The 10,607-nt window shown below is 48.4% G+C and overlaps 1 protein-coding gene across 1 annotated transcript in view; it reads left to right on the top strand.

The window, feature by feature from the left end:
* Positions 1-10,607, top strand: part of LOC130376246 (RNA-binding motif, single-stranded-interacting protein 3-like) — a 173,577-nt gene that overhangs the window by 65,093 nt on the left and 97,877 nt on the right. The window contains exon 5 of the mRNA XM_056583467.1: positions 352-410. Within this exon, the coding sequence (XP_056439442.1) occupies positions 352-410 (59 nt within the window). The remainder of the gene's footprint in view (positions 1-351; positions 411-10,607) is intronic.

The raw sequence follows: 10,607 nt of genomic DNA, 5'->3' as shown, positions 1-10,607 counted from the left end.
GGGAAAAAAAGAAAATGTTCAGTTGAGTTGCTCAAATGTCACGAGGGACGCCGATGTATTGGAAGGCAACCAAACACATAATGTTATTAACCTTAAACGAATTCCCTTTGCAGTGGCTTTTGACATTTGCACCACTTTGCAAATTGCTCGTCGTGGCTAAACAGCAGCGGAACCTGGGGACTCGGGTCTCGAGCGAACAGCGCACGCTCGCAAAGGACGCGCAGAAGTCACATTGCGGGGGAAGAAGAAGGGGAAGAGCATGAGGGGAAAGGCTCTCAGAGCAGCTCCATCGTTGACTGCGTCTCGCTCACTTTCTCTCCTTTCTCTCTCTCTCTCTCTCTCTCTCTCCAGGTATGGAAAAATAGTGTCAACCAAGGCCATCCTGGACAAGAACACCAACCAGTGCAAAGGTACGCTGTTCAAAGTAAAGAGTGTCTGTGTGTGCGTGTGTGAGTGGGTCGTGTGTATCTGCGTGTGCTTGCATGTGTGTGTGTGTTTGTGTGTGTGTGTGTGTGTGTGTGTGTGTGCCGGCATGTTGGGGTATGTGTGTCAGTTTGTGTGTGTGACTGAGAGGGCGTAATGAGAGCCGGAGGTAGAGTGGGAGCCCCGGTGTAAATGTATACATCGGGCGGGAGGAGGAAACACGGCGTCGTAAATCAGCAGGTTTCAGCCGCATGTCGGCGTGAGCGCCGCAGGAAGGCTGGTGGTAAACAGGTTCACTGGTTCAGCCCTGTGCTATCGCTCTCTCCCTCCCTCTCTCCCTCTCTCACTCCCTCTCTCACTCCCTCTCTCTCTCCCCCTCCATCTCTCTCTCTCTCTCTCTCTCTCTCTCTCTCTCCCGCTCCCTCTCCCTCTCCCTCTCCCTCTCTCTCTCTCTCTCTCTCTCTCTCTCTCTCTCTCTCTCTCTCTCTCTCCAGCGCCTCTCCCTCTCCCTCTCTCCTTCTCTCTCTCTCTCTCTCTCTCTCTCTCTCTCTCTCTCTCTCTCTCTCTCTCTCTCTCTCTCTCTCTCTCTCTCTCTCTCTCTCTCCCTTTTCCCTGACATGCAGAGCTTTTTAGCCGTCAAACAGGAAGAAGAAGGAAAAAGTAAATCCTGAGTGTGTGGGAGATTGATAGTGTCTGTGAAGAGTCCATTAGTGCAGCCACAGTTAACCACATGAGTCGCGATGATATGAGTCGCTATTCCTCTGTCTCTCTCCGTCTCTCTCTGTCTCTCTCTGTCTCGCTCTCTCTGACTTTTTATTTGCTCTGTGTCTCTCTCACTTTCGCTCTCTCTCTCTCTCTCTCTCTCACTCTCTCTCTCATGTGTCATCTCTCGTTCGCTCGTTCTCTGCTCTCTCTCTCTCTCTCCCGCTCCTAAAGTGTATTTGTTTGAGTGTTGGAGCGCGCACACAATTACGCTATGATGCTCACAATTAGGCCCGTCCATGCACTGCTCGCGAGAGAGAGAGAGGGAGAGAGACTGGACCAATTAGCGGGTTAACCACTGAGCTGGGATCAGATAAACATTAATTACCTCTCTCGTCAGCCACGCCGCTGCATCCACACGGACCCCCCCCTCCTCCCCCCCAATACACACACACACACACACACACACACACACACACACACACACACACACACACACACACACACACACAGACACACACACATTGACTCACAATCCTAAAGTTTTAAGTCCTCTCTGATGGGGAGGAACGATCCGATCCACCGCCTTTATTGAACATTATGTACGCGGGTGGAGCCCATTACTTCCTACAGTCCCCGGGACATGCCCATTCACTTGTCATCCGTTCGCCTCAATTACAGACATTTAACCATGCTTGATTTGTTCTCTGAGGCTCAGCACCAGGACGCTCATTTTGTGTGAAAGGCTCGGTATGACAGGGTTTTTAGTTGCATCGCTTCTCTTATCACCTTTTGTAGATACATATGCATGCATATACTGTATATGGTGTGTGTGTGTTTGTGTCTGTATGTGTCTGTTAGTGTGTGTTCGCACACACACCTGTATTTATTGAAAAACTAAATAATTTAATTGTTGGATAATAATGTTTAATACAGTCTTACTATGATTTAATATTACTACCTACTTCCAATATTATTCTAGTCAACCTTCCACAGGGCAGTGCTTTTGAACCCTTGATCTCATCGTAAAAGCTCAAAAACAGCAGTAGTTGAGCATCTGGTAAAGTAGAAAAGTATCCATGTATCCAGGATGAGGCTACAGGATGTAGTCTTTTTTAATGAATGAATAATGTGATTCTATTCAAGACTAACCATTTGAATCGGCAGTCACTCGCGCTGGTGTAAATACTGTTTCCAAGCTTTTCATCCTGAGTGCATTGAGCTGCCAATAGCCAAGGCCGGTCCGACTCTGAACGAGAGTCAAAGACAACAAGAGAGAGGGAGCCAAACAGAGCTGAAGGGAGAGGGCACGAGAATTAGAGGGAAAGAGGGCAGGGAAAAAACCAAAAGAAAAGAGATTAGTCTGCTAGTTGCCCTGAGGTGTCTGGCAGCGCTATTTAAGAGCTATTGAAGTTCCATCAATACTTTTAATTGCTTTTTGTGTGGCTTTCCCGGGCTGTGAAGCATGGCCTTTCAAGGTGAAGCCGTCTTTTTTTTTGCAAGCCTCTCTCCATCCAGGTTGATCTGGCTGTTTGGGCTCAGGGTCAGGAGTCTAGGCTAAGAGAAAGTTTAGCGCTAAAAGGCTTAAGCAGGCTGTCAGCGCTGGAGGGAGGACGGATGGTCAGTAACCGCTAAAGGGAGGCAGGGCATGGCTGCTGAGGGGGAAAGCTAATTAATATAGTGCTCATATTGTCATACACATTTCTTTCCTAGCATAAAACCCCCCCGAAAAGCATACATTGTAAACAGTAACTTTGGAATATTGTCTATATGATTTTTGAAAAAACAATAACTTTTGCACATTCAAGACCCTACAAGATCAGACATCCACGTATAGAATAAAATAAATCAGAAAATTGAACATAGTTACAAAAACAATTCCAAAAAATGGCCCAGCCAGAGACCAGCTGCGGTCGGTCCATCACTTTGGTTCCCAACGACCAGCCCTTCCTCTCAGCTCCATGTCCAGGGCTTTCCAGCCCAGCCTCCAGCCCCAGCCCCAGCCCTGTCCAGCCGCCCAGCCACCCTGTAGCACTGGGGCCCAGCGGCCAGCAGGCAGCTGTTGTGGGAGCAGTAGACAGTGTTTCCCGTACCTCACCCTTCTGGTATGCAAGGCCCCGCCGGGAGGCCAAGCTCCAAGCAGCGCGCACACACACACACACACACACACACACACACACACACACACACTTCGTTTTAATGACTGGAAAAGCATGGTCCTGCCCTGCAAGCCGAGCGAGAGAGAGAGAGAGAGAGAGAGAGAGAGAGAGAGAGAGAGAGAGAGAGAGAGAGAGAGAGAGAGAGAGAGAGAGAGAGAGAGAGAGAGAGAGAGAGAGAGAGAGAGAGAGGTGAGTGACAGCACGACAGCACGGGGAAATTAAAGGCATTGGTTGACCTCAAACACTGCATGCGGCTTAATGAGACAGTGTTGGAAGTTGCTGCATCCTGTTCCTTTTAGTCTCCCCCTCTACCCTAATGTGTGTCTTTGTGTGTGTGTCTGTGTGCCTGTGTGTGTGTATGAAGCCAAAGGCAAATAATTTCCTGCACGTTAAATATCTGAAGGTGCGCGCCCTCATCTCGTTTTCTTTTCTTTTTTTCTTCTTTTTTTAATAACGGCGCCGCATTTCTTCCCATCTCAATATGCAGGGAGAGGTGGGCGAGTGAGGTAGTTAGAAAGTGAGCGAGAGATCGGCCTCTACAAAGCACACGGGGGGGTCTGCGGGGAGTTCACCTGCAATCTCGGCAACAAAGCACAACAGCATCTTTTCCTCCCCCCCCCCCCCCCCATCCCATCTACCTGACCCTCTCACCCCCATGTTTGTTTTAAATGTCAGAGCAACAGCTTATCAACCGTGTGGTGGTGTGTCACCCACACACACATACACACACACACACACACACATACACTCACACACACACATACAATCCTCCCCCGTTCGCACTCCTCTCCATCGCTTCTCGCTACTCCCCATTCACCTGTGCCCTTCACGTTTGTTTGTGTGGTGTGTGTGTGTGTGTGTGTGTTTGAGCCTTTGTGTGTTTGCATGAGTGTGTGTGAGTGCCCGTGTGTGTGTGTGCGTGTGCATGCCCATCTGCGGATGCCTGAGTATGTGTGCGTGCCCGTGTATGTGTGCGTGCATGTGTGTGTGTGTGTGTGTGTGCCCGTGTATGTGTGCATGAGTGAGCACGAGTGTGAGGGATTATGTGTGTGCCCTTGTATGTGTGTGTGAGTGTACACGAGTGTGTGTGTGTGTGTGTGTGTGTGTGTGTGTGTGTGTGTGTGTGTGTGTGAGATCTCACTGCTCTGACAACAACAACAATGATACTGGAGGGAGGATAGAAACCGCCGAGATAAAAACCGAGATAAAAAAAGACACAAACTGTGTAGAATATAGCGTGCTTTTTGAACATTTCTCCGCCTATTTTTATAGCGGCACACAATAGGACTTTAAAAGCTACTCACCTCCATAAAGGAAGTGAGTAATAATAACGGTGTTCATATCCCGTAATGGAATCATGTGAATGAGTCATTCCTGACAGATGTCAAAGAACGACTTCTGCCTCTCAAGTGACAGACAAGGCACACACCGCCTACCCGTAGCCCACCCACCGTTATGAACCTCTTATTATCGACAGACTAGCACTCTTGTGATTGACACACCACTGCACCAACCACATTGCAGATGATCTTGACGACAATATTGTGACATTTACAGGAAGGCGGGCAGGCAGATGCAGAAGGCTGGATCTTTCCAGTTCCTCTGCATTAAAGACGGAATCAAATCTTTTCAGTGTTAAAATATTATGTCACTTTTTCATTTCTTTACGTTCCCTTAAGGTATATTGCATACAGTCGGCTTGAATATTGTATACAGAAAGAACATTATATTGCTGTTGTATTATTGCAAAGAAGTACAGAAGCGTCTCTATCCACACTACAGAAAAAATTAGAAAATGAGCAATAGGGGGGATGTATTGGGAGAGAGAGACAGAGGGAGAGAGAGAGAGAGACAGTATGTGTAGGAGTGCAGCCGAAGGAAAAATCCAATGCGTGTTTCTATGCCTGCAGGTCAGTTGTCACACACAAATACAGCAACAAAAAAAAACGTCGAATAAATGCATAAAGGAGCATTAAAACATCAACCTACAACCGTGTGACACCCACACACAGGCCCATTTCCACACACACACAGACACACACAAACACACACACACACACAAACACGCAGTGATTCCATACGAAGGATCCTACTTCACAACTGGAACCAGGCTGTCTGCTCACACAAAACACGAGTCCTTGTTCAGCTCAAAGCCTTTTTTGAAGTGCCACATCACAAAAAGTGCACACTAGAGCTCTCTCTCTCTCTCTCTCTCTCTCTCTCTCTCTCTCTCTCTCTCTCTCTCTCTCTCTCTCTCTCTCTCTCTCTCTCTCTATCTGCGTCTCTTTCTCTCTCACTTTCATCCGCACACTAGAGCCCTCTCTCTCTCCATCTCTCTGTGACTCTCTCTCTCTCTCTCTCATCCCACGCACTAAAGCACGCAGACTCGGCTCTCACACACACACAGATGAACAAAAAGGCCAGAGCTGGCTTCCTACACTCCCCAGCCATCTGCCTGAGGTGCTACTACCTGCGGCGGCGGCGGCAGCAGTAGTAGCAGGGCTGCACTAGATGTATCCAACCTGCGCCGCTCATCACATCATGTATGTCTGCTGCCCTCCTCCACCAGCCCCCGCCCACCTTCTCATCCTCTTCCTCCTCCTCTTCCTCCTCCTCCACCTGCACCCCCACCCCCACCACGCAGGCCTCTCATTGAGCCTCTTTATCTTTTCCATTAGCTCTCTCGCTTTCTCTCTCCCTCTCATGTCGATATCTTTCCCCTCACCCCCCCTGCTGTCACACTGTATCCACAACAAGCACCATGTGCACGCAAACACGTCGACACGCCGACACAGACAAAGCAAAAAACACAAATGTACACGTATACATGGATACACATCAATGTTTCCTTTCTTTCTGATATTGACTTCCGTCATTCCTTCATGCCTTCCTTCATGCCTGCTTCCATCGTATCCTTGTTCCCTCGGTCCCCACGTGATGGGTGGGTTGATAGACGTCCTCCGGGCTCCAGCGGTGTTCTACTGTGTAGGAAGAGGCCCCCAGGCCTAGCACGAGGACCTCTGTGTCTTCTTTCTCCTCTTGGAGTGAAGCCTAGAGATAGCCCCACCATATTGCATTGTGGGAGATTGATGAGATGTGGCGATAGCGTGCTGGAAGTGTGATCTCGGGGGGTTGACCGCACCTCCTTTCTCTGCCCCGGTGACCCCCTCTATATCTGTAAGTGTGTGTGTGGGACGGTCGCCAACCCAGCTCAGACCAAAGGCGTTACATTTCCTGGCATCTTGAGAGAATTAACGCAGGGTAAACTGTAACGGTGGGCTACACGTCAGGCACGCTAGCTTCCTGCAGCATTAAAGCTAATTTTGACCGTTTTTTTTTACTTGAGCTGCAGCGATAGTATTTTCCTGTTATTGGTTCGGATCAAAGTGTCAAAGCGAGTCTGTTTATTGAATCGGGTCAGAAACAACGTGGATTATTTAAGAACCACGAGCGCTGCCTTTGATTAGGTTTTGTTGCTACAGCCCCTCTACCCTGTGCTCTGCCTACACATGGAACCGTTCAGAGCCCTTATCAAAACCAGCTCCTTCCCATACGCCGCGGCTCTCCGTGTCAGCATCCGTACCGCTGCGCGCCTGTCAGACGCATAACCATTACCGTTCAGAGGAGGGAGGGAAGGTGGGGTGGGGGTAGTGGGGAGCGACATAATGGGGGTAATATCATCAATGTTACTTTCTATAAAAAAAGATTTATGTTCTCGTCCGTCAGCGGGCTGAGTGTGGCGGGTGCTCTGCGGAGCGTGGAAAAGAAAGCCCCAAAACGAGTGGCCGATTGATGAATGAGGCGACGCGGTTCAAAACAAGGCGCGCCTCTCCGTCCCCACCAGCGGCCTTGGTTTCACTCGGGAGCGGGAAACCGGGGGCGTGTTCGGTGATTTACTTATTTATTTATCTTAGCCCTTGCTGCTGCTGCTGCTGCTGCTGTTGTTGCATCTATTATTGATTAGTCATTAGGGCGAGGCCGGGATCTGAACATTTATCTTATGTTGTACACTACGCCGGGGCCAATTAGGGAATCTCTGTGCCCCTTCCACCACCACCCCACCCACTGGTTGGAAATGAATTATGTGCTGACCGGAGAATCCCGACTGAAGCTCGGCCAGCCAGGGACCTTCTGTAAATGCCTCCGCACGCCCGGAGAGAGAGAGAGAGAGAGAGAGAGAGAGAGAGAGAGAGAGAGAGAGAGAGAGAGAGAGAGAGAGAGAGAGAGAGAGAGAGAGAGAGAGAGAGAGAGAGAGAGAGAGAGAGAGAGAGAGAGAGAGAGAGAGAGAGAGAGAACGTAGGTAGGAAATAATTAAGAGAAAGGACAGAAAGAAGGAAATAAGGGAGGATAGATAGAAGAAGAAAGTGTTACTGCTTGCTTTGCACATAATCACTAATTAGGAATTGCTAGGGGGTAATGGAATTGATTTGGAGAGATCCCATAGTAACACTTCTTTACATAGCTCCCCTGACCCCGTCTCCTCGTCCTTTTGCTACACACACACACACACACACACACACACACACACACACACACACACACACACACACACACACACACACACACAGACACACACACACACACACACACACACACACACACACATACACACATAGATAAAGAGGGATGCTTTCACGTTCCAAGTTGGCCCTACACCAAAAAGCCGTCTGATTGGCCCAGCTCATTGTAAACGGAAGCCAGATAGGCAGTACTGCATTCCTCCATCTCTGACCTTTTGTGCCAACACACACACAGAAAACCCATGCACACACACACACACACACACACACACACACACACACACACACACACACACACACACACACACACACACACACACACACACACACACACACACACACACACACACACAAATGATGCAGGGAAAAATAAACACAAGGCAATGTGTGGGATGGTGTGTGTGTGTGTGTGTTTGCCTGTGTATGTTTGTAAGAGTGTGTGCATTGGGTTGCATGCGTTGTTATGTGCCATTTCAAAGCCCAAGTGTAACCGCCCTGCAAAGCCGCAACACCAGCATGAGTGGACATTATAATAACACAGCCGTCTCCCAATTTGAATGTGTATCCTGTTCTTATCCTACTTATATCATCTTCCTCAACGATGAACAACGCAGTAACTCTCAGGGAGGGGGCAGGCAGGAAAAGGAGAGGTCCCACCAGATTATACAGCCCGACGACTTTTGAGCAACCACAGCCGCGCTATATCCCCCGGACACGCTTTTATGTGGGATACTTCTGGGGACATTTGGCTGTATCCCATTGCACAACACACCGCAGGCTCCCCCCCCCCCAACACCACATCCTGTCCACTGACTACTGATGAATGTCTCAACGAATAGAGTGATATTTACACTGCCACCCCAGCCCACCAGCATCGGGTAATGAGAAACACACTGGTGACCCACTGACCTGCCAAGGCCCCTGGCTCCGAGCAGTGGCCCCCAACCCCCTCACCCCCTCCACCCCTGACTAATGACCCCACCCGTGGTGAGTTTAGGAAGGAATAAATCATAACCCCCTTGCAAACGGGAAGCGGTGTGTGTTTGTGTGTGTGTGTGTGTGTGTGTGTGTGTCGGGGGGAGGGGGGATGCATGTGTGTGTGTGTGTCCCCCCCCCCCCCCCCCCCAAACACACACAGACACACACACACACACCGCTCGCTTTACATTGATCAGGCGTTGTTTAAATATTTACCTGGTCTCCGCGTCTCTTATCTGGGGAGGGAGGGATGGGATTATTGCCGTTGCACTGGGAACAGATCACGGCTTGACGGTATCCAACAGCATGTGTAGTACCTGGCCTGTGAGTGTGTGTGCTTGTGTGTGTGTGTGTGTGTGTGTGTGCGTGTGCGTGCGTGTGCGTGTGTGTGTGGGGAGCCAACTGTGTTTGTTCACCCACCACAGCTATTTTCGTCCCAGACTCCACAGGGGGAGGTGAGCAGGACCTGGGATAAACGAACTGCACACATTTAACAGTTTCTTTGTGTGGTGTGTGTGCGTGTGGCTATGAGTGCAATTTATCTATCGATGTATGTTTCTGTGTGTGCGAGTGTGTGCGTAGCCCCTAAGTGTTGGGCCTGGGGTCCCATCTTAACAACCTCTTGACAAGTAATTAACACCCTTCAGGTCTGGCATGAATAGCTCTTTCTTAAGTGCTCTTCATATAAAGCACACACACACACACACACACACACACACACAGACACACAGACACACAGACACACACACACAGACACACAGACACACACACGTGAAGGCTGAGCAATTAGGCCAGCAAGCCAATTGAGGCTCCTGATAGAAACGGCGTAATAGATTCAGTTACACAAACCTGTAGACGTCGGGAGATCTCTCTGTTAAACTGTTTGTCTTGCTTCAGCCAAACGACATTGATGAAGAGGTATTCTTTTAATACTTGAAGACTTTATTAGTTATCATTATTCATTGGTTCTTTCGGTGCCTCTTTTCCCTGGTCAATTGAGTAGCGGATTCGGCGCCGGGCTATTTAATTGAGCAAGAGCAGGCGTGTGATATCACACTTCAACACACTTCCTCTTTTCGAAAATGTTATGTCATATGTTAATTACTGAAGAATGGCAAATTCATAACGCCACATATCCAGGTCCAATACAAATAGAAATTATATTATGAGAATGCAACTGACTGGTTAACACAGATTTACTCTGATTCTATCCCATATGCTATCAAGGTTTTTTAATATCGGAAGGAGCCGTACATTATCATTATTAATAATGACCTCCAGGAAGATGTTGCTATTCCTGTAAATGTACCCACACACATTTCATACTTATATTATTAATAATCCAGTAAAACCATTTTGCAGGGCTCGGGTACACTGTAATATTCGTGTTGATTTAAACGACTGTTATTGCGCTGTCAATATAAATCGTAAATGGATGAATGTTATCGTAAACTAATAAGTGAATATGTTGATTAACTCATTAAGGATTTGAGATGATAATTGAGGTGTGATTAATGCATTACAATTATGAAATTCCACAATGGAACACGGATGCTAATAGCCGTCTCTAATTGCCAAATTGTTGAATTGTCCCGATCGTAAACAACCGGCAGTTTGAGAAACAAACAAAACTCCAAGGTCAAGCAGGACCGGGTAAACACCTTTAAGAAACATTCAGAAGAACATAAAACAACAGTAGCGCCGCTTTATTGAGCACGTAGCCCATAGCTGGCGGGGGGTTATGGCGGCATCGTCTTTGTTTTATTTTGTAGTTCTTTCTTTATTTCTCTCTGGGTGGCACCTCCAGTGTGTCTCTGGCGTAATG

This window comes from Gadus chalcogrammus, chromosome 22 (genome assembly GCF_026213295.1).
Source record: "Gadus chalcogrammus isolate NIFS_2021 chromosome 22, NIFS_Gcha_1.0, whole genome shotgun sequence".
NCBI lineage: Eukaryota > Metazoa > Chordata > Actinopteri > Gadiformes > Gadidae > Gadus > Gadus chalcogrammus.
Note: the sequence above shows the minus strand (reverse complement) of the source record. Positions and strands in the feature narration are given on the sequence as shown.